This window comes from Nomascus leucogenys, chromosome 14 (genome assembly GCF_006542625.1).
Source record: "Nomascus leucogenys isolate Asia chromosome 14, Asia_NLE_v1, whole genome shotgun sequence".
NCBI lineage: Eukaryota > Metazoa > Chordata > Mammalia > Primates > Hylobatidae > Nomascus > Nomascus leucogenys.
Window position 1 is genome coordinate 41632618 of NC_044394.1, and position 22987 is coordinate 41655604.

The 22987-nt window shown below is 40.0% G+C and overlaps 1 protein-coding gene across 12 annotated transcripts in view; it reads left to right on the forward strand.

Moving 5' to 3' along the window:
- Nucleotides 1-22987, forward strand: part of SPECC1 (sperm antigen with calponin homology and coiled-coil domains 1) — a 295377-nt gene that overhangs the window by 155612 nt on the left and 116778 nt on the right. For all 12 annotated transcript variants that reach the window (XM_030828445.1, XM_030828444.1, XM_030828453.1 and 9 more), the window contains one exon: nucleotides 17552-19131. In XM_030828445.1, the coding sequence (XP_030684305.1) occupies nucleotides 17552-19131 (1580 nt within the window). The remainder of the gene's footprint in view (nucleotides 1-17551; nucleotides 19132-22987) is intronic.

Sequence of the window (22987 nt, forward strand, 5' to 3'; positions counted from 1 at the left end):
ATGTCCCCTGCTGGGGCCTGAAGTCTTTTGGGTTGGTTTGTTTTCAACTGGCACACTACACCAGTTCTGTGTGCTATATTAATTATACAGGTTTGAGTATCCCTTATCTGAAATGCTTGGGACCAGATGTGTTTTGGACTTTGGATTTTTTTTTGTATTTTGGAATACTTGCATTATACTTACCAATTGAGCATCCCTAATCTGGAAATCTGAAATACTCCAATGAGTGTTTCCTTTTATGGTCATGTCAGCACTCAGAATGTTTAGGGTTTTGGATTTTTTTCTTAATTAGGGATGCTCAACCCATACCAGTGTATACTACACCAGGGAACTGACTTGCATTGGTCAGACCACATTTTGAACACTTTTTCGTTGGCTTCCCAGCATTTAACCCTGTCTTCTCCCAGGAATTCTCTTTAGCTAATTCCCACTTTCAAGTGAGTCAGCATATCACCCTGGTCTCAGTGAGTCAAGGATGGCAGAGACTCAATCAGAATGAGTGTTGAGGAGACGTTTGTTGGGGTGCCTGGGAGAGAGTCCCCGCTCTTTGCTGGATTTGATGGTGTGCAGATATGAGCCCTGGAGCTGCCAGTACCGTCACATTGCCATGAGGGCAGGCAGCTTATTGATGAAAGTGATCTGTGGAGGAAGGGAGGAGCAGAAGATGGAGAGAAATTGACCTTGAGAGAGAACATCTTTCAATTGAGCCAGACCTGAAGTTGGACTTGATCCTAGACTTTCAGTTATGTGAGCCAAAACCTCTTTTTATTGTTGTAAGCTTGAGTTGGGTTTTCTGTTGCAACCAAGAGATTTTTAACTCACAGAAACCCACAGCTGCAGTGTTTCTGAGATTCTGGATAATATTTCAGAGGTACCTTGGTAAATCAGAAGCTCTCTTAGGCAGTTTATCCAGTGAATGGACCCCGGGACCTATGAGGCCTGGTCGGAAGTATTAGGAATGTTTTGAGTGAAGATTTAGAAGACCAATGGGGAAACAAAGCTGCCTGCAGACATTCAGATGTCACGTGGAAGAGGCAATAAATTTGTTCTTTGTGGTTCCAGAGTGTTTCAGAACTGGAACCAGTGTGTGCCATGTTAATGAAGATATAGAATTCAGCCTCATATAAAGAAGGATTGTCCAACTATTTGAGCTGCTCAACAGTGGAAGGGGAAGGGGCTGTCTAGTGGTGGGTTTCCTTTCACTGAAAATATTCAATGGTAACGGAACATGAGAGTTTAGTAGATGGCAACAGAAGTTGGATGCTATTGATGCCACTTTGAATGAAAAATTAGGTTATATGATTTCTGTTTCTTCCAGTTCTGAAATAACATGATTTTGTACTTCCTTAGGTATCAAAAGACATCCTTTTTTTTTTTTTTTTTTTTTTTTTTTGAGACAGAGTCTCACTTTGTCACCCAGGCTGGAGTGCAGTGGTATGATCTCAGCTCGCTGCAGCCTCTGCCTCCTGGGTTCAGGTGATTCTCCTGTCTCAGCCTTCAGAGTAGCTGGGATACAGGTGCACACCACCACGCCTGGCTAATTTTTGTATTTTTAGTAGAGACGGGGTTTCACCGTGTTGGCCAGGCTGATCTCGAATTCCTGACCTCAGGTGATCTGCCTGCCTTGGCCTCCCAAAGTGCTGAGATTACAGGTGTGAGCCACCGTGCCCAGCTTGTATTAGAAGACATACTTATGATGTGACCATTGGGCAAATTATGAAGTCTCTCAGACTTTGTTTCTTTATCTGTAAAATAACAATAATAATACTTTTATGAACTGAGTTTTGTGAGCCTCAAGTTAATGTATGTGAAAGTGCTTACAAAACCAAAGTGCTACACAAAGGTAAAGTGCTATTATCCTTCCTACATAGTAAACTCCGATTCAAAGGATATGGACGATTCCTTAAAGTTCTTCGTGTATTTTGACCCATGGGTGGTTTTAAAAAACAACTCCCACCCCCAAAGTGATATTAATGGAAATAAATAGGATTTTCATGCCCAGTCCATCTAATTCTCTAATTTCTCCAGTTACAAATTCAGATGAATTTATTATGTTTTCCTGGTGGAACTTGGAAGTTTCTCAGTGATCTCTGTGAGGTATAACTGAGGTACATCTGAGCCATAACTGTAGGAAGTCAGGGCCTGATTATGATCTAGACTAGACTAGGTGGTTCTCACTTGCATCGAGCCTCACTAACCTGGAAGTTAGCTTTTCCCATCTGTCCTGGAAGTAAGGCTGCACGTGAATATGTCAGATCTTTTAGTTCACTAAAGCCCGCACCCTCAGCTCCTCCTCATTCTCAGTGTTTGGTGCCTGGAGACTGTGGGCTTTATTTTCCCACAGTGCTGCTGGGAGATTTTTGTTCAGAGGTGCCAAGCTCTCTAGTTAGGCAATGAGATTTCATTTGGCCCACACAATGGGCAAGGAAGCTAAGGCAGTGTGCAGAGAGAATTCTGGGACCAAGCGCTCTTCCAGCCACTTCAGTTTCAATGGAAATTTGATGTCCCTGCCTGCTTTGCACTTTTCAAATGGCCTGTCAGGAGCTGCCCTCCCAGAGCTGCTTGGCATTCTGGCTTCTCCTGGAGATGACTAATGGCAGCCGGTTGTGTGGGCCGCCTGCTAGAAGCTAGTCAGACCATACCATTATCTCTCCTCAGAAACACTGAGGCTTTGTCTGCTGCCCTATCTCCCCTGCATCCTGACACAGAGCGGTCACTGTGTCCTCTCCAGGCCTGAGCCCCTTCTTAGTGTTAGGGGGGCTTTTGTTCAGAAGCTTTATTGTCCCCTCTTTCTGGAGTGCTGTTCATAGTGGCCGTGGTACAGCATGAGTATTTGGGAAACAGGAGGAGCAGATTTACAAGCATTTTGAATTCTAATCCAATTTGCTGAACAAGTGGAGTGTGAGGAAAATTAATTTTGCATTCTTCCAAAAAAAAGTAAAATGGAGATGAGATAGAAAATGTTTATCCCTTTACAAAAATCATCTTTACACATTGACACTGCTGTTTGCTTTTAACAAAGGAAGTAAAATGGGTGAGTAATTTGGTTCATTTGCATGAGTGTAGGACTCTTTTGTGTTTTTTTCCCTCCATTTGATTTGCAAAGACAATTTCTATTGACTTTTAATACAAGTTAGGTATGAATCTCTAGAAAGCACACCATTGAGATGACCCAAAAGACAGTCCAGCTGTGGAAAAAACTACTTTTCTGTAACAGTCAAGGTGGGGCCCCAAGATTTGATAACAGACTTAGTTCCTTATGGCTGTGCATCTGCTTTCTGAATTGCCTCAAACTTCTTTTATCTCATTTGTTCTAAGTCCAAAGGATCAGTGCTGCCTATAAAACCAACGGATTGCTAATTGCCTGTTTCCACACTGTGCTCATAAACATTCATATTTCTTTTTCCTAATTTTCATTATCAAAGTAGTATATACAAGGGTTAAAATAATGAACCAGGACAAGGAGCTTATTATGAAAAGCAAGACTGCTGCTGCCCTACCCCTTCCCATTTCTTGTCCCTCTTCTCAAAGGTAACCACTTTATTATGCTTTTACTGCCTTCTAAAAAAATAAACACTCTTTTTTAAAGAGCAGTTTTAGGCACAGCAAAATTGAGTGAAAAGTACAAGTTTTCCTATAGTGTACTCCTGTTCCCAAACACACTCAGCCTCCTCATTATCAACATCTCCCCCCAGAGTGGCACATTGTTACAATCAGTGAACCCACACGGATGTATAATGATACATGCTCAGAGTCCATGGTTTACATTGAGGTTGACTCTCGGCATTGTGCATTCTGTAGGTTTGGATAAATGTATAATGCCATGTATCCAAGTTCTTTGTAGAGACAGGGCCTTGCTGTCTTGCCCAGCCTGGTCTGGAACTCTTGGCCTCAAGCGATTCTCCCACCTTGCCTCCCTCCCTTGGGGGTGGGGGATGAATGGGCAGGCACAGTTGGCTCACCTGTGCCTGGCTCTACCTATTCATCTCTCCTTCCCCCCAACCCCTGGCAGCCATTGATCTTTTTGCTTTAGCAAGCAAAAGGACCATAGTTTTAGAAAACTACAGTCTCTCTAGTGTTGTCTTTTCCAGAATGTCATAGTTGGAATCATACTGTGTGTAGCTTTTTCAGACTGCTTCTTTAACTTAGTAAATGCTTCATTTAAGGTTCCTCCATGTCTTTTCATGGCTTGATAGTTATTTCATTTTAAGGCGTGGATGATACTAATATTCCATTGTCTGGGTGTACCACAGTTAGTTGCTTCCAAGTTTTGGCAGTTATGAGTAAAGCTGCTGTAAAGATCCATGTGCAGGTTTTTGTGTGGACATATGTTTTTGACTCATTTGGCTAAATACCAAGGAGTGCTATTGCTGGATCATAGAGAACAAGTATGTTTACTTTTCTAAGAAACTGCCAAACTGTCTTCCAACGTGGCTGAATTATTTTGCATTCCTACCAGCAATGAGAGTCCCTGTTGCTTCACATCCTCACCAGTATTTGCTGTTCTTACTGTTTTGGATTTTAGCCATTCTAATAGTTGTGTAGTGATATCTCACTCTTGTGTTAATTTGAAATTCCCTAGAGATGTATGATGTGGAGCAGCTTTTTTTTTTTTTTTAAATTGTACTTTAAGTTCTGTGGTACATGTGCAGAATGTGCAGGTTTGTTATGGAGGTATACACATACCATGATGGTTTGCTGCACCCATCATCAACCCGTCATCTACATTAGGTATTTCTCCTAATGCTATCCCTTCCCTAGCCCCCCACCCACTGACAGGCCCCAGTGTGTGATGTTCCCCTCCCTGTGTCCATGTGTTCTCATTGTTCAGCTTCCACTTATGAGAAAGAACATGCGGTGTTTGGTTTTCTGTTCTTGTGTTAGTTTGCTGAGAATGATGGTTTCCAGCTCCATCCATGTCCCTGCAAAGGACATGAACTCATCCTTTTTTATGGCTGCATAGTATTCCATGTGTATATGTGCCACATTTTCTTTACCCAGTCTATCATTGATGGGCATTTGGGTTCGTTCCAAGTCTTTGCTATTGTGAACAGTGCTGCAGTAAACATACATCTGCATGAGTCTTTATAGTAGAATGATTTATCATTCTTTGGGTATATACCCCTTAATGGGATTGCTGGGTCAAATGGTATTTCTAGTTCTAGATCCATGAGGAATTGCCACACTGTCTGATGTGGAGCAGCTTTTCATATGCTCATTTTCCATCCGTATTTCTTCTTTGGTGAGTTGTCTATTCAGATGTTTTTCCATTTTTAGTCAGGTGTTTCATTTTCCATTTTTTTTCTTTATTGAGACAGTGTCTCACTCTGTTGCACAGGCTGGAGCGCAGTGGTGCAATTATGACTCACTGCAGCCTTCACCTCCTGGGCTCAAGTGGTCCTTCTTCCTCAGTCTCCTGAGTAGCTGGGACTACAAATATAACCCACCATGCCCAACTAATTTTTGATTTTTTTGATGAGACAAGTCTCACTATGCAGGGAGACCCCTTGAGACAGGGGTCTCAAGACTGCCCAGACTGGTCTTGAACTCCTAGACACAGGTGATCCTCCCGCCCTGGCCTCCCAAAGTGCTGTGCTGGGATTACAGGTGTGAGCCACTGCACCCAGCCCTCATTTTCTTATTGTTGATTTTTGAGAATTCTTTGTATATTTTGGATAACAGTCCTTTATCAGATACGTCTTTTGCACATATTTTCTCCCAGCCCGTGGCTTGTGTTCTCATTCTTTTGATGTTGCTATTTTTTTCCCCAATTTTGTTGATTCCTCTTATGATAGATGAGGATTTAACACATAGCCCTGCAACCCCCTCCCAGTGTCGTAATATCACTGTTTTTAGTTTCTTTCTTGGTTATTGCTTTTATTTTAGTAATGTATTTCATCTTTATTTCTTGTCTTGTCAACTGTATATAGTATCTCTGACACCCTATTTGTAAGGTGAGGGTGGATATTATTGCTGCCATCCTTTTTGCCCACTCTCTCTGCTTTCTCTTCTACCTCCCAGTTTCTTTCATCTGTACTTTACCTTTTTCACTAGCAAGGATGACAGTATTCATATGTTCTAGAAAATAGTCTTGCATGTTCTGTGTGTAGTATGGATATTATTGTGACTACATATATGTTGTGCCCTGCAGAGAGAAGTTATGTGCTATGATTTTGTTATCTGTCTTATACAGCTTATTTTTATGAAGTTTCTTGTTTTGTGACTATTTTTGTTACAGGAAAGGGGGCCCGATCCAGACCTTAAGAGAGGATTCTTGAATCTCGCACAAGAAAGAATTCAGGGCAAGTCCACAGTGCAAAGTGAAAGCAAGTTTAGTAAGAAAGTAAAGGAATAAAAGAATAGCTACTCCATAGAGCAGCCCTGAGGGCTGCTGGTTGCCCATTTTTATGGTTATTTCTTGGTAATATGCTAAACAAGGGGTGGATTATTCATGCCTCCCCTTTTTAGACCATGTAGGGTAATTTCCTGACGTTGCCATGACATTTGTAAACTGTCATGGCGCTGGCAGGAGCGTAGTAGTGAGGACGACCAGAGGTCACTCTTGTGGCCATCTTGGTTTTGGTAGGATTTAGCCAGCTTCTTTACTGCAGCCTGTTTTATCAGCAAGGTCTTTATGACCTGTATCTTGTGTCAACCTCTTATCTCATCCTGTGACTTAGAATGTCTTAACTGGGAATGCAGCCCAGTAGGTTTCAGCCTCATTTTACCCAGCTCCTATTCAAGATGGAGTTGTTCTGGTTCACATGCCTCTGACATTTCCCCCCTCCCTTTTATAAGAGAACCCTTAATCCTAAGGGTTGCAGAGGGATGAAGATTCATCTTCTGTAACTCCTTCAGGCTGAATAGAGGTGATGATATTCCTACCTAACTATTAGGGTCTCTTACATTCAGAGTAGAGAGGAGCATAGTCAGAAAGCATCAGTATGTAAGGTCCATTCATAACTCTTGAGTTTCCACAAAGGGTGATATGTGGAAGATGAATAAGAGTTTAAGAAAACATTCAGTAAGCTTGTCCTGTATTCCTACACAAAAAGTATAACAGCAATATGTTCTACAAGAGTAAAGCAAAATAAGTAAAGTTATTCCAAGTAAACTAAATTAGAAGACTTTCCATGAACTGGGCAACTGTTGGAATTAAGCTGATACAGGGTTGTTAGCTGATTGCGATGTGCCCAGAAGTAGAATACTAATCCAGATTTTTACATTATCCATTCCTCTTGTTTCTTCTGAGCAGCAGTCAGAGATCACTGGTAGGTTCACAGGAATAAGCAGGTATAGACTAAATTGCAGAAGCAAACTTAAAAACAACAGATGAGACTAGAATTTAGTAACAGGTGTACCATAGTTCTTGAAACATACTTCTCTCTCTAGTTTTCTGTTTTTATGAAAGACAAATTATGGTAAGACTGATTCGTTTTATTATACTTGGCCTGATTATTTGTATAAAGTACAGCAAGAATAATTATTTTTCACATAGGCTTTTTTATTTATTTATTTTTTTTTCTTGAGACGGAGTCTCGCTCTGTCGCCCAGGCTGGAGTGCAGTGGCGCAATCTCGGCTCACTGCAAGCTCCGCCTCCCAGGTTCACGCCATTCTCCTGCCTCAGCCTCTCCGAGTAGCTGGGACTACAGGCGCCCGCCACCACGCCCGGCTAATTTTTTGTATTTTTTAGTAGAGACGAGGTTTCACCGCGGTCTCGATCTCCTGACCTCGTGATCCGCCCGCCTCAGCCTCCCAAAGTGCTGGGATTACAAGCGTGAGCCACCGTGCCCGGCCCACATAGGCTTTTTAATTGGCTTTAATGGAACTCTGTTTTGTAAGGGATCTCAGATAAGACTTTTTAAAAGCTGAGCGCCATCATGGGTTTGTACCCTCAAATACCTATGAGTTGGGTAAATTCCTTTCTTTTTGAGGTCCCAGGGTAACTTGGGGCTCTTGGACCTGTGAGAAAGTGACATTCTTTACTTACCCCAAGTCAGAAACCTTGAACAGGGACTGTTGTAGACAAGGTATGAGGCCAGTTCCACACAGGCTTTTATTGGCTCTGTAAGTCAAGTTTAATTCCTTAAAGGAAAACACACCATTCCAGTCAAAACCTTGGTAAAATAACCAATTTCTCCAATTGTGTTCTATTACAAAAGAAAACGTATTTTTTTTTTTTTTTTGAGACAGAGTCTTGCTTTGTCGCCAGGCTAGAGTGCAGTGACATGGTCTTGGCTCACTGCAACCTCTGCCTCCCAGGTTCAAGCGATTCCCCTGCCTCAGCCCCCTGAGTAGCTGGGACTACAGGCGGTGCCACCACGCCCAGCTAATTTTTTGTATTTTAGTAGAGATGAGGTTTCACCATGTTGGCTAGGATGGTCTCGATCTCCTGACCACGTTATGCACCCGCCTCGGCCTCCCAAAGTGCTGGGATTACAGATGTGAGCCACCGTGCCCAGCCAAGAAAACAGATTCTAATTGCACCTATGCAAATAACTATATTGCTGTAAATTAAGAATACTCACAACTAGTTGCCAGATTCTGGAGAAATCAGAGAGAAACAAATATGCTCTGAATTTTGTGCATAGGAGTATATACTCAACTGTTAAGAGCTATAATATAAATAGCTCAAAAGGAAAGTTTTCTTGGCTCTGAAAAACAAAGAATCAGCAGTGTTTTATGCAAAGTTTAAAATATTACTTTAGTTTTTTATTGGTTCAGTGAATTTAGGTAACTCCTGTTTTGCTTGATATTCATGAACGTTTCATCTCTCCATGAGAGTCCTGAAAGTTTTTCCTCTATTCTGTTGTTACACTCTCCAAAGTTACAAGAAAACCTGCATTGAAGAACACCTGTTAGAGTTCTATAATTGATTATAAACCACCTTCTAAAGAGGATTAAAACAAGACAGTCATCTCTGGATGATAAAAAGCTTTAGGACAGCCACTGTTAAAGCCACAATTGATAAGGAAATTTGGTTACTTCTGTGATACACAGAATTTTACATAACAATTATAATTATTAACAACTAAATAATATTAGAATTATAGGACTTTCCCATAACTTTAGAATATACCAATAACACATTTATGTAAATATAGTCCAAAGAAAGCAAAACACCATTTCACATTTGATAATGCTTCCTGTATGATTTTTATATCAAATAAGCCAAATGTCACTGTTGTATTAGTGCATTATAGATTTAAAACCCAATTTTTTTTTTTTTTCTTTGAGACGGAGTCTTGCTCTGTCACCCAGTCTGGAGTGCAGTGACGCTATCTTGGTTCATTGCAACCTCTGCCTCCCTGATTCAAACAATTCTCCTGCCTCAACCTCCTGAGTAGCTGAGACTGCAGGCACAAGCCACCACACCCGGCTAATTTTTTGTATTTTTAGTAGAGATAGGGTTTTGCCAATTCTTAATAAAACCTTATAAATAAATAAATCTTTCCAATCTTAATCAGTTTGAACATAAGGTAAGATTCTCATAAACCTTTTATAACCCTTTACAAGTTTTTGTTAAAGAGCAGGTCATAAGCAGGTTTTTGCTCTAAGAAAAACCTGTTGTGCTTTTATTCCAATGTTTAATTTATAGAAAAACTGAATAATACCCCTTTAATTTAGCCAGTGTTCACACACAGAATCTCTTTTACAATTAATTTTTTACAAACCTTACACAACTGTTCAAACCTTTAGCTTTATTCTAACTTAAAACAATTCTTTAACCCTTTAGGCAAAAAACCCATATTCCCATGCCTTCTTATAATCTTTTATCAAAAATATATTCTACTTTCCTTACACACCTTACAGGTAAAACTATTTCTTCAATAGTCTCAATTACATGTTACAATATTAACTTTTAGCAACTTTTACTTTTGGTGAAAACCCTGGTTAGTAAGCAATTTTAATTGTGTACTAGGTGTGGAGCCTAGCCTAGGACACACCAGGCAGAAGTGCAGGTAAGGGCTGACTCTCCAGCATAGCTAGGGGGCATGGCTAACTCCCCATGTCCCCAGGCCTTGCCTTACTTAAGCAGGCAAGTTATACAGTAAGAGTCATAGTGGCATTTTATGACGCATTTAGGAGGCCTAACAACCTTTGAATTGTGCAACATTTCTTGCATAAATTCTTTCAAAAATCCTTTCACGACTTACACAGACCATCTGAGACATTCTTGGACTTTCTGACTTGCCCTAAACATCCCCCCATTTAAACAACCATTTTATTTTAGGAGAAGAATTTACCATACCAAGATCTTTTCTTATATAAAATCTTTTTTTATAATCATCTTTGTATAGCTAGGGGGCATGGCCAATTCCACATGTCCCCAGGCCTTATCTATAATCTAATGGCTTTAAGGCAGGTAAATTGAACAATTTTTAAAAGTTAAACAGTTTATGACCTTAAAGCATTTAACAAACTTAATATCTGACCTCCATAATTTAGACTAAATGTTTTTATTTTATCAGTAATTTTTAAAGCTGTTTGTATTTCCCAAAGATTACTAAGATTACATGAACTAAAAGGCATTACAGTTTTTATTTTGCTTTCAAAATATTTGATTTAAGGACTTATTTTTTTCAGCCAATTAATTAGACTTCTTTTATATAAACATTACACATAATATGTATATAGCTACACAGAAAGAATAAGATTACTACAGTAGTTGTAAGATTTTTCATTTGCCAGTTTTTAAGTTTCTTAATTGGATTACTGGCTTGAAGGTGGAGCCCTTGGAAGAACAAGGCCAGGAAAGGGGGTCTCTGGTGCCTCCTGTTTTTCCCAAGGAGTTCAGGCTGTTAGAGCTTGAATATCTGCTTTTAATTAAACTGATTTTAACCATAGCACTCTTTAATAAAGTCTTTTTAGAATTTCTTATGCCAAACAGCCGATATTTCTGGCTTGCTTGCAAAGGCTTTTAACTAATATGATTTTTAGATCGAACTATGACATGAACCCTAAAATTCCTGTTCCCTGGAAGGCAGAGACCAAAAGTACTGCCACATGGTTACAAGGTCAAGCTCCCAAGGACATAAACAAGGTGTAGACTTCATCCAATTTTTGTTTGTTTCAGGGACCTGCAGCCAAGTTTGTTACTGACCAGCTTCCTGGCTCATCTTGAAAAGTGGGCCTGCAGGTATTCTAAGCCCGTGTTTTATCCTAAAGCACCCCTTGACACAGAAAAACAAATTCATAGCACAAAATACACCAGCTTAAGACTAGTCTTAGAATTTTTTTTGCATTAATCAAAACATTACAGAGGAGATAAATACTGATTTTTTTTCCCCATTCATTCAACTGTTTGCACAGAGAGTGAGAAGCCAGAAATCTGACTGGTAAGAAATTCTTACCCTTTTGCCAGCATCCCAGGCTTCTGGGTTCCCTTTCCCTGAGTGGCACTAGTGATCTAGCTTGCAGCACCATTGCCCTGGGGGCCAAGCCTCATCATAAAGGAAAATTACTTTTTTTTGTTCTGGCCAGAGCAAAATACATGTGATAAAACATAGACATTAGCCATTCTGCTTGACACCCAATATCAAACTGCTGAGGCTTAAATTTGCCCCCAGATGGGCCCTGTCATCTTTAATCCAGCCTCAGACTTACGTGGCCTCTGGGCAAGATGGTTGCCCTGAGTAACAGAAAAGATAGGAAAGGAAAAGGAGAGAGAGAAAAGCATTGCATGTAGCAGGGCGGGGAAAGTGAAATGATCAGGGAGGTCAGAGAAAGACCCACACATTGCAATGACATTGAAAAGTTCAGATGGCTGCTTCTCAGTAGCAAAGGGATCTTTTCCAGCCATCCCATCAGCTCTTAAATTTCCCCTTTTAGGGAAGAAAAAGTTCCCCATGTCCCATAGTCCCGTACATGCCTAACTCTGTCACCCACAGCCATTAGCAAAGAGTGCAAGGCAGATTAATCCAAAGAGAATAGCAGTTAACATCCCATAGTGCCAAACCTGTTCTTACCCAAGAAGGCCTTTACTGAGATGGGCCTCTAACCCCCTAAATCTTAGAAGGGACTCTATCTCTCATAAGTTGGACCTCTAACCCTTACCTTTTATTAAGAGGGGCACTTTGTCCTCTTGAATCAGAGACTAATTTTTCAGACTTCTTTCATGGATGTCATCTTGAGACTTCTCTTGACTGGTTTCTTGTAATAGAGCCACTGCTTCCTATTCCTCTTCGGTTTCCTCCCTTGTTTTTCTGGAACACATCCTCAAATAACTTCCTTAGAAAGAGTATTAGCAGTTTAATTTTCTCAGTTTTTGCATGCTTTAAAATGTGTTCTACCTCTGTGATTGATTTATAGTTCATCTGGGTAGAGAAATCTAGGTTGAAAATCATTTTCCCTCCAAACTTTGAAGGCATTTGCTTTGTTGCCTTCTAGGCTACATATGTGGTAATGGGATTGCAGGATCTTATGGTAGCTCTTTTTTTTTTTTTTTGAAACGGAGTCTTGCTCTGTTGCCCAGGCTGGAGAGCAGTAGTGTGATTTCGGCTCACTGCAACCTTTGCCTCCTGGGTTCAAGCAATTCTCCTGCCTCAGCCTCCCAAGTACCTGGGGTTACAGGCATGAGCCACCTTGCTGGTTTTTTTTTTTTTAAATAGAGACAGGGTCTTTCTCTGGTCACCCAAGCTGGAGTACAGTGGTGTAATCTCAGCTCACTGCAGTCTCAAACTCCTGGGCTCGGGTGATCCTCCTACCTCATCCTTCCAAGTGGCTGGGACCACAGGTGCATGCCCCCATTCCCAGGCTAATGTTTAAATATTTTTGTGTAGAGATAGGGTCTCACCATGTTGCCCAGGCTGTTCTTGAACTCCTAGTCTCTAGTGATCCTATTGCCTTGGCCTTATTTTTAATTTTTTGAGGAACCTCCATACTGTTCTCCATAATGGTTGTACTGACTGACATTCTCACCAACAGTATACAGGGGTTCCCTTTTCTCCACATCCTCACCAATACTTGTCATCTTGTGTGTTATGTTATGTTATGTTATGTTATGTTATGTTATGTTATGTTATGTTATGAGACAGAGTCTCGCTCTGTTGCCCAGGCTGGAGTGCAGTGGCGTGATCTTGGCTCACTGCAACCTCCGCCTCCCAGCTTTAAGTGATTCTCTTGCCTCAGCCTCCTGAGTAGCTGGGACTACAGGCGTGTATGGCACCACTGCCCGGCTAATTTTTGCATTTTTAGTAGAAACGGGGTTTCACCACATTGGCCAGGATGATCTCGATTTCCTGACCTTGTGATCCACCCGCCTCGACCTCCCAAATGTAATACCCATTCTAACAGGTGTGAAGCGATATCTCATTGTGGTTTTAATTTGCATTTCCCTGATGATTAGTGCATTTTTTTCATATACAGTTTGGCTAACTCCTGTTTTCTAATTTATTGCGCAAATGTAATCATCATAAAAGAGAAACAGGAACATTACTCACAGACCAACCAGCTTAATACTCAACTGTTCTCAGTATTATGTGTTCTGTTATAGTTTGTGAATGCTTATTTTATATGAATTCTATGAATGCTTAGTTTGATGTACTCGTGATTGACCACAGTATAATTTTTCATTGGCATTTGAAAAATGTCACACTTCAAACATGTTTCTTCTTTATGATTGTGTTAATCTTCATAGTCATGAGATGAAGCTTGCTTTTATGTTAACTTCTTGGAGTCAGCCAGCCTCACGAGGATGGTACGCATAAGTGATGACGGGGTGGGAGCAGCACAAAAGATCCAATGGTGCTGGCTGAGCCAATCACTGTTCCACTGGCCCTTCTCTCCAGTGCCCCTGATGTGGTGCTGTGTAAGGAAGCATGGCCAGTCTCAGGACTTCAGAGTGCTTTGGTTAGCAGTGAGGTCTGACTCCCACTGCTTGAAGGAGGTGTCGTAAGCTGTAGGGCTGTTGCTCTTTACTTTTCCCTGTCAGTACCCATGAGGAGGTGTGTTTGGGCTGGAGGCCTGGGCTCACATGGCAGGTGCGCAGCCAAGACCATCATCATTGGTCTGATGATGAATTTTTAGCAACTCTGAACCTAACCTGTGCTCTGTAGCAGTTTCTGAAATGAGGTGTACAGAGATGGGAAGAATCTTTTGGAAAACAGAGACAGACATAGTAAAAAAAAGAAAAATAGGAAAAAGAATAGATATAACAAAAATATGGCTGCATTGTACATTTCATAATACACATCCATTCATAAATAGAGTTTCATGGTTTTTAAAAATTCCTAGTAGTATAGATAAGGCAGAAGTAACACTTATGGGGAGAACAGACTACAATTTGGCAGCAAAAAGAAGGTGTTAAACTGTAGCTGGAAATAACAACAGAGTTGATCTGTTCTATATTAGTTCTTCCAGCTTCAAAACCAACAAACGATTGAAGGTTTAAAAAAAAGAAAGTGGCTGGGCACGGTGGCTCACGACTGTCATCCTAGCACTTGGGAGGCCGAGGCGAGGAGATCACCTGAGGTCAGGAGTTTGAGACCAGCCTGGCCAACATGGTGAAACCCCATCTCTACTTAAAAAAAAAAAAAAAAAAAAAATACAGTAAATTAGCCGAGCATGGTGGCTCGCGCCTGTAGTTCCAGCTATTCAGGAGGCTGAGGCAGGAGAATCACTTAAACTTGGGAGGCAGAGGTTGCAGTGAGCTGAGATCGCACATTGCATTCCAGCCTGGGCAAGAAGAGCAAAACTCCATCTCAAAATAATAAAAAGAAAAGAAAGAAAGAAAAAGGCAGCCTTAATTTAGTGATGTTATTAAGAACAACAAATGCCTGTGTGATGATCAGTCCTGGACTCTCAGGTTTGCCTGTTCTGACTAGAGTTATGGTGAAACTTTAGTTATCTTCCAGTTTTTAATACGGTCCTTGCTGCAATGACTTTATTCTAGAGAACTAGCATTACTAAAACATTTTAGTGCTTAGTGGTTTTAATACTTATTTCACAAGAATAATTAAATAAATCTTTTCCTCGTTGAGTGTGTAGTATGATGCAGGTTAGCTATCTGACACCTAAAAATAAGGCTGACCCATGAACAACACTGGCTTGAACTGTGTGGGTCCATTTATATGGAGACTTAATAAATACATTGGCAAATTATTAGGAGAGTTTGAAAAAATTCAGATGAACTGGGTAGTCTAGAAATATGGAAAAAATTGAGAAAAAGTTACATATGTCATGAATGCATAAAATATATGTAGATACTAATCAGTTTTATCATTTACTACCATAAAATATACACAAATCTATTATAAAAAGTTAAAATTTGTCTAAACTTATGCACACACAGACTGTACATGGTGCTATTCATAGTTGAGAGAAATGTAAACAAATATAAAGATGCAGTATTATAACTGTATACAATTAACTGTAGTACATACAGTACTCCTGTAATAATTCTATAGCTACTTCCTGATGTTGTTGCAGTGCGCTCAAGCATTGGGGGTAGCCGCTTGGAAGGCACTGTGATGCTAATCATCTCTGTGGGAGCAGTTTCTCTCTCCAGTACACCTCAGATCGCGGTAAAAAGTGACCTCTTGAGGTTCTTGAGTATGTTTTATTGTGTTTAGTGCAGTACCACAAACCTTGAATAACACTATGGGACCCATATGAAGTGCCACTAGTGATGCTGGCAGTGCTCCCTAGAAGCCAATAAAAGCCCTGACAGCATTGAATTGTTTGCTAGATTGAGGAATGGTTGCCTATCGCTTCAGACAGATGATTCATTTTGCAAACAGACGATGTAAACTTATGGTATTGATAAATACAGTATGGTACTGCAAATGTATTTTCTCTTATGGTTTTCTGAGTAACATTTTCTTTTTTCTATCTCATTTTATCTTAAGAATACAGTATATAATACATAATACATACAACACAAAATATGTGTTAACTGTTTATGTTATCAGTCAGGTTTCTGGTCAGCAATAGGCTATTAGTAGTTAAGTTTCTGGGGAGCCAAAAGTTATACACAGAGTTTTGACTGCATGAAAGGTTGGCACCCCTAACTCCCAAGTTGTTCAGGGGTCAACTGTATTAAAAGTCTATGATATACTCTTGGCTTTCCAGAAACTTAATTTGAAGAAGTTAATTTAAAAACCATAGTTTTCTATGTATTAATTTGACAGTTCAGCCTTTATTAGGTCAAAGTTTCAAAAGAGCTCAGTTGTCAGATGTTTAGTAATGAATGCCATCAGCCTTTATGTCATCAGGATCCAGGATGTTTAGGTGTGTGTTTGCTCAGGGCTCAGAAACAGTCTTGGTGGTGGGTTTACAGCTGCCCATCTTGTTAGGTGTGGAACCTGCCTTAGCGCTGGGGCTGCTGCCAGTCTATGGGAACATTCCCTCTCGTGCCCTTCCTACGCTGTAGAGGCCTACAGGTTGATGACCGCTTCTGGGACTCTTCGTTACACCTCTCACTGAAAGCATGTAGAGTTTTTTTAAGTGACAGCAGCCAGCCTTAACTCATCAAATAGTCTTTGAGTTTGTAAAAAAAAAAAAAAAAAAAGAGTCCAGGATTTTAATTTACACTGTAACATCTGAGATGGGTTTCAATTCTAGAGCACAATGCAGACTGATGTCTGGGTTTCACTCCTAGAATTGTTTTTACATTGTCTATGATATAGTACAGATGAAAATAAAAGATAATTATTTACACCTTACATTTCCTGTTACAAGTATTCTGTATTATGTCTATATCATGTCAAGTACCATAGGTATGTTCTTATTTCATTTATTCTTGTTTCTCCATGTACACAAATGAGTACATCATTTCCACTTATGGCAAAAGTGATATGTCATTGTATCAGATCCATCTCTCAGTATTATCTGTATCTTCTGATTTCTAATCAAATTTATGCTGTCAAAATATGTTAATGATGTTTTTTAAAGTGTTTATTGAGAAATTCACAAAGAACTTGTATTTTGTCAAAAGGCCGTTGTTTAGTTGCCAACATTATCAGTGCAGATGTACTCAATTGCAAGTTACAGAAAACCCAGCTCAAGGTGACTTATAGGAAGGATATTTACTGGCTTGCCTAACTGAAAGGCCAGCTATAGGCCAAACTTCAGAGTTGATTTGATTTAGCAACTCAACAATGCTATTGAGAGTTTAGTTTCCTTCTTCCTTCTCTGCCATCTGCATTCCCACCTTCCTCTTGAGAGGGCAGAGTGGTTGCCAGCCATTCCCACACCTACACATTTTCTCACTCTGGTCCCATGATGTTTAATAGCTTGCCCGGAAAACCTTCTCTTTGTCACATTGATCTTAATTGAGTTGTGTGCACATGCGTGAACCAGCAACTGGCTGGGGATGGGGTCATCCTGAGTAGCTCAGGCTTGGAATCAGCCTCACTCAAAGTATAGGGCTGTGGGGAGGAAGCACAGAAACCCCAGTCAGAACTGGGTAATTAGCTAGAGGAGGAGGAAATCGATGAAGAGCGACAGCCACTGTCCACTGTGCCATGTGATTTACAGTCATTTGGGTTTTGTTTATAAGAGTGCTTGCTTCATTTTTTCATTTTTTTTTTTCCTTCTTCTGTCTTTAAGGGGCCTTTACAACAACCAAACGGACAGGCATTCCAGCACCACGGGAATTTTCAGTAACTGTCTCAAGAGAGAGGTCTGTGCCACGTGGTCCCTCCAACCCCAGGAAATCAGTGTCCAGTCCAACTTCTTCCAACACTCCCACTCCTGCCAAACACCTGAGGACCCCTTCCACAAAGCCCAGGCAAGAGAATGAAGGTGGAGAAAAGGCTGCGCTTGAGTCCCGAGTTCAGGAACTTTTGGCAGAAGCCAAAGCAAAAGATAGTGAAATTAACAGGCTTCAAAGTGAACTAAAGAAATGCAAAGAGAAAAGGACTCTGAGCGCTGAGGGGACTGATGCTTTGGGCCCAAATATAGATGGAACATCAGTCTCCCCAGGTGACACAGAACCCATGATAAGAGCTCTTGAGGAGAAGAACAAGAACTTTCAGAAAGAGCTTTCCGATCTAGAGGAAGAAAACCGGGGCCTGAAGGAGAAACTGATCTATCTTGAGCACTCCCCAAATTCAGAAGGGGCAGCAAGTCACACTGGCGACAGCAGCTGCCCAACATCCGTAACTCAAGAGTCAAGCTTCAGAAGCCCAACTGGAAATCAGTTGTCCAGTGACATTGACGAGTATAAAAAAAACATATGTGGAAATGCATTACGGACATCAGGCTCCTCAAGTAGCGATGTTACCAAAGCTTCTTTGTCGCCAGATGCTTCCGACTTTGAGCACATTACAGCAGAGACACCCTCAAGGCCCCTGTCCTCCACCAGTAACCCCTTTAAGAGTTCAAAGTGTTCTACTGCTGGGAGTTCCCCAAACAACATAAGTGAATTGTCCCTGGCTTCCCTCACAGAGAAGATACAAAAGATGGAAGAAAACCACCATAGCACTGCAGAAGAACTACAGGCTACTCTACAAGAATTATCAGACCAGCAACAAATGGTGCAGGAATTGACAGCTGAAAATGAGAAGCTGGTGGATGAAAAGACGATTTTAGAGACATCCTTTCATCAGCATCGAGAGAGGGCAGAGCAGCTAAGTCAAGAAAATGAGAAGCTGATGAATCTTTTACAAGAGCGAGTAAAGAATGAAGAGCCCACCACTCAGGAAGGAAAAATCTTTGAACTGGAGCAGAAGTGCACAGGTATTCTTGAACAGGGCCGCTTTGAAAGAGAGAAGCTGCTCAACATTCAGCAGCAGTTGACCTGTAGCTTGCGGAAGGTTGAGGAAGAAAACCAAGGAGCTTTAGAAATGATTAAACGTCTGAAGGAAGAAAATGAAAAACTGAATGAGTTTCTAGAACTGGAACGGCATAATAATAACATGATGGCCAAAACTTTGGAAGAGTGTAGAGTTACCTTGGAAAGGCTGAAAACAGAGAATGGATCTTTGAAGTCTCATTTGCAAGGTGAGAAGCAGAAAGCCACACAGGCCAGTGCTGTGGAGCAGACGGCAGAGAGCTGCGAAGTTCAAGAAATGTTGAAAGTAGCCCGAGCGGAGAAAGATCTACTGGAACTGTCTTGCAGTGAGCTCAGACAAGAATTACTAAAGGCAAATGGTGAAATTAAACATGTTTCCAGTCTGCTGGCCAAGGTGAGAAGAGACAGCTCTTTACTGGTATTTGCTCATCCCTGTTCACATTTCTGCCCTTAATCTCTAAATTCACAGAGCAAAGAGAAGCATTTGCTTAGTCTGTTTCATTCATGAAGCCAGCATTCCAGCTTGAAGGCCTGTTAGATTGCAGACAGGTTGGGATTGGGGGATACAAAAAGGAAACACCCAAATTTCTGATTATGGGCGGTTCAAAGTGTAGTGGGGATGTAGAGTCAAATCAGAGTATGATGCAGTGATAAAGAATATCATAGAGCCTATGCCCAGGCTCTAGTCTAGTGCAAAGGAGGGGTACCTGGTATAACATGGGGGTTGGGGGTAGCACAGAAGGACTTCCTGGAAGAAATAGCAACTGAGCTGAGTTCTGAAGATTGAGTGGGAGTTTGCCAGTCTGTCAGCATGCTTTTAGCTGCCAGTAACAGACAATGAAATCACTCCCAATTTTCCACCAAAATATTACCACTATTTTGGTGTTTTCTTCCAGATATATGTGTGTGTATGTGTGTCATACAAGTTAAACAAATTTATAATTTGTTTAATCCTGTACATGTTATTAACTTTCTTTTTGCATTTAACATTTTAGAAATATTAAAATTTTTCTCAGCATATTCCTATCATTAAATATTCAAACATTATTTTAAAGGCCAGATACTAGTTTAATATAAATATTTCATATTTATTAGGTTCCTGTTGTTGAACATATATGTATTTTCAAACATTTGTGGCCTTTCCAGCCTTTCAATATTATACTTTTTTATATGTTACTGTTTATTTAGGAAAAATTCCTAGACGATGACTTACCAAGTCAAAGAGTGTCAACATTTTAAAGACTTTCAACACATTCAGCCAGATTGCCCTTCAGAAATATTATGCCAGTTTATTCATCTTAGCAGTCATGAGATCATGTGCTACCCTGAGCCTTTGCCAACACTTGGTATTACATTGTTATATCATTTAAATCTCTTAATCATTTCATTTTTTTAACCTTTTTTGCTTGGGAAGATCTTCCATAGCCCAAGAGCAAATAAATAACTTTTCTCATTTTTAAAAAATAACACTTTAATCAGCCTGTAATTTTGTTTTTTGATGCAAGAATTGTGGTGATTATATGATATTCTGCCCACCTCCCAGAGCAGTGCTGGAGAGGTGCAGAGAGATGGCCTCCTATTTCTTGTTTCCTCCAAGTTCTGGGTCTGATTTAGGAATCTACTGGCAAGAGGGATTCAAAACGTCTTCCTACCTTAGTTTAGGGGTTGTCATTGTTTCAAGGAGCAAATTATGCCATGAGCTCTCAGGGAGATTTTTCTCCACTGCTTCATCTGTCTTAAGATGAGTCTGTTGCAGCCTGATTCTACATTTGGCCATCTGATGAGCTTAGTGGTGGGTCATGTTAAGGAGTTTCTCTCTTTGTCTGTATTCTAAATTTTTTTGTCTGTATTCTAAATATTTTATTGAAAGTATGGAAGTAATTCCATTAGAGGTTACTAGTCAGGCTTTGCATTGGGTTTTAATATCTTGTGGAGTAAGATTATTCTTTTTTTGCTTTAAGATTACTCACTACTCTCTGGCAAAATGTTTTGTCTCCCATGTGCACCTTCTTGAAGTTCTTTATCAGTCCCTCTGTATTTTTGGTAGTTTGGCATTACGTTAAATGTATATAACAATGAGAAATAATTTGACATCTTAAAAATAGCTTTTTTTCTGATCATAAAATATTTTTATTACAGAGGATTTAAAAAATACAGAAAAGTACAAAAAAGAAAAGTATTACCTTTAATTTCACCACTTGGAGAAAAACTGCTAACATTTTGCTATATGTCCTTTCAGGCCTTTTCTCAGTTTATACATGTTTGAGCATGCATAAAAACTTGCATTGATATGATTGTGATATTTTGTCTTCCTATCCAGAAGAGTAGAGTATGTCTGTCCACATTCCATTACAAAGAACCAGTTGGATTAGTTTATCTATTCCACTGTTAATCTGTTTCTGATTAACTTGTTTCTGCTTTTATCTTTATTAATTTTTTTGTCTTATTTTTTGTACATTTTGGTTTCTAGAGTAAAATTCTTTGTTCATTTAACTTTTTTTATCCTTGGTTGATAGTGAAAGCATTTAAAGTTATTATAGCTTTGGTAAATAGAGGCAATAAAATCTGGAATCTTCTGGAATAAACTAAATCTAATTTAAAGGGAAGTGTGTGCATTTTCTGTAGAGTGCAAAGCACAACATATATGTTTAAAATCAAACTGTTATTATTCATGTATCCTACATCTTACTGCATGCTAACTAGAATTATCAAATACTGATAGTAAGAGGGGAAAAGGTCGTAGCTAGTATTTTTAGGTGAGAGTTTGAGGTAAAGATGGGGGCATGCTATCACATAGGGTTTCTTGTATATCTATCAAGACCCTAGGTCTGTGATTTTGTGCTGTCTTATGTGCACATTGACTGATTTGTAATTGCAGTGGACTTGTAACATACTAATCTTCCTACCCTTTTACATTACTGTAGAAAAAGCAAAACACAGACCTCCTAAATGGACTAATACTTATTGTATCTCTACCACAGACTATCAACTAATCTGCCAACAACCATGAATTTAAATGATAATACTTAAGAGACTCATGCCCAAAGGACAACAGGAGAAGTTTTAGCACAAAACTATGATGAAGGGTCTAACATGCTGGACTGGGTCCTCTTGACTTACCCAGTGAGCAATGATATGACCTTGGGCAGGCCCCTTTACATTGTGCAGTGTAGAATAGAAGCGTGACGGTGGATGGATCCTGGTTTCGTATCTAATTCCAAGGGAAGCATTTAACATTTAATCATGATGTATGTTTTTTGTAGGCATTTGGTACATACCTTTTATTATGCAAGTATTTTGCTAAGAGATGTTTTGTTTGGTGGTTTTATTTTTAGAGACAGGTTCTCGTTTTGTCACTTAGGCTGGAGTGTAGTGGTGATTATAGCTCACTGCAGCCTTGAACTGCTGGGCTCAAGCGATCCTCCCACCTCAGCCTTCTGGGTAGCTGGGACTGCAGCCAGGCACCACCATGCCTGACTACTTGTCTTGTTTTTAAAGGATGAGGATTGAATTTTTTCTACAGCTAATGACGTGATCTGATAGTTTTTATGTAATCAAGTTTTTTTCTCCTTTAACTTGTTAATGAGGCAAGTTATAACAACAGATTTTCTAAGGTGCTCTAGTGTAAAATCATGCTTGCATTCCTGGGGTAAATCCTAATTCTTCAGTTTTCAATGGTTTCACTTGACTTTTTGCTGAGAACTTCCAAATATAGCTGCCTTCACCAGGTATCAGAGTAACTGTCCTGTTAATCACCAAGCAACAACGTATACTCCATGAGCAGTGCATTCATCCACTCTAATGCTTGGCAGAAGGTGAATATTATGAAAAAGGATACAATAAGCTATTTACAAAGGGGGAAAGTAGTGCCAAACCATCCTATGATCTAATAGATTCTGTAAATCTATGTAAGTTTCCAGTTAAGATTACCCAAGTGACCCAGATACCATCAAAAGAACCTATAAAAAGCCTTCAAAAGTACTTTTTTAAAAATAGGAGGTAGGTTTCTTCCTCAAACAATAAATGGAAAATTGGTAGGATTTCTACAATATTTTGTAGGCTTTTTTTCTTCTCATTTCTTTTTCTTCATTGTTTTGCTGATCTCTTTATTTTTTTCAACTTCTCTGATGTACCCCTTAGGCATTTTGATGGCCGCTTAATCTGTAGTCACATGACATACTTCTGTACAACTTTGAGGACGGGTCTGATTTCCACAGAACCCAAAGCCACCACTCCTATCCCTGCCCTAG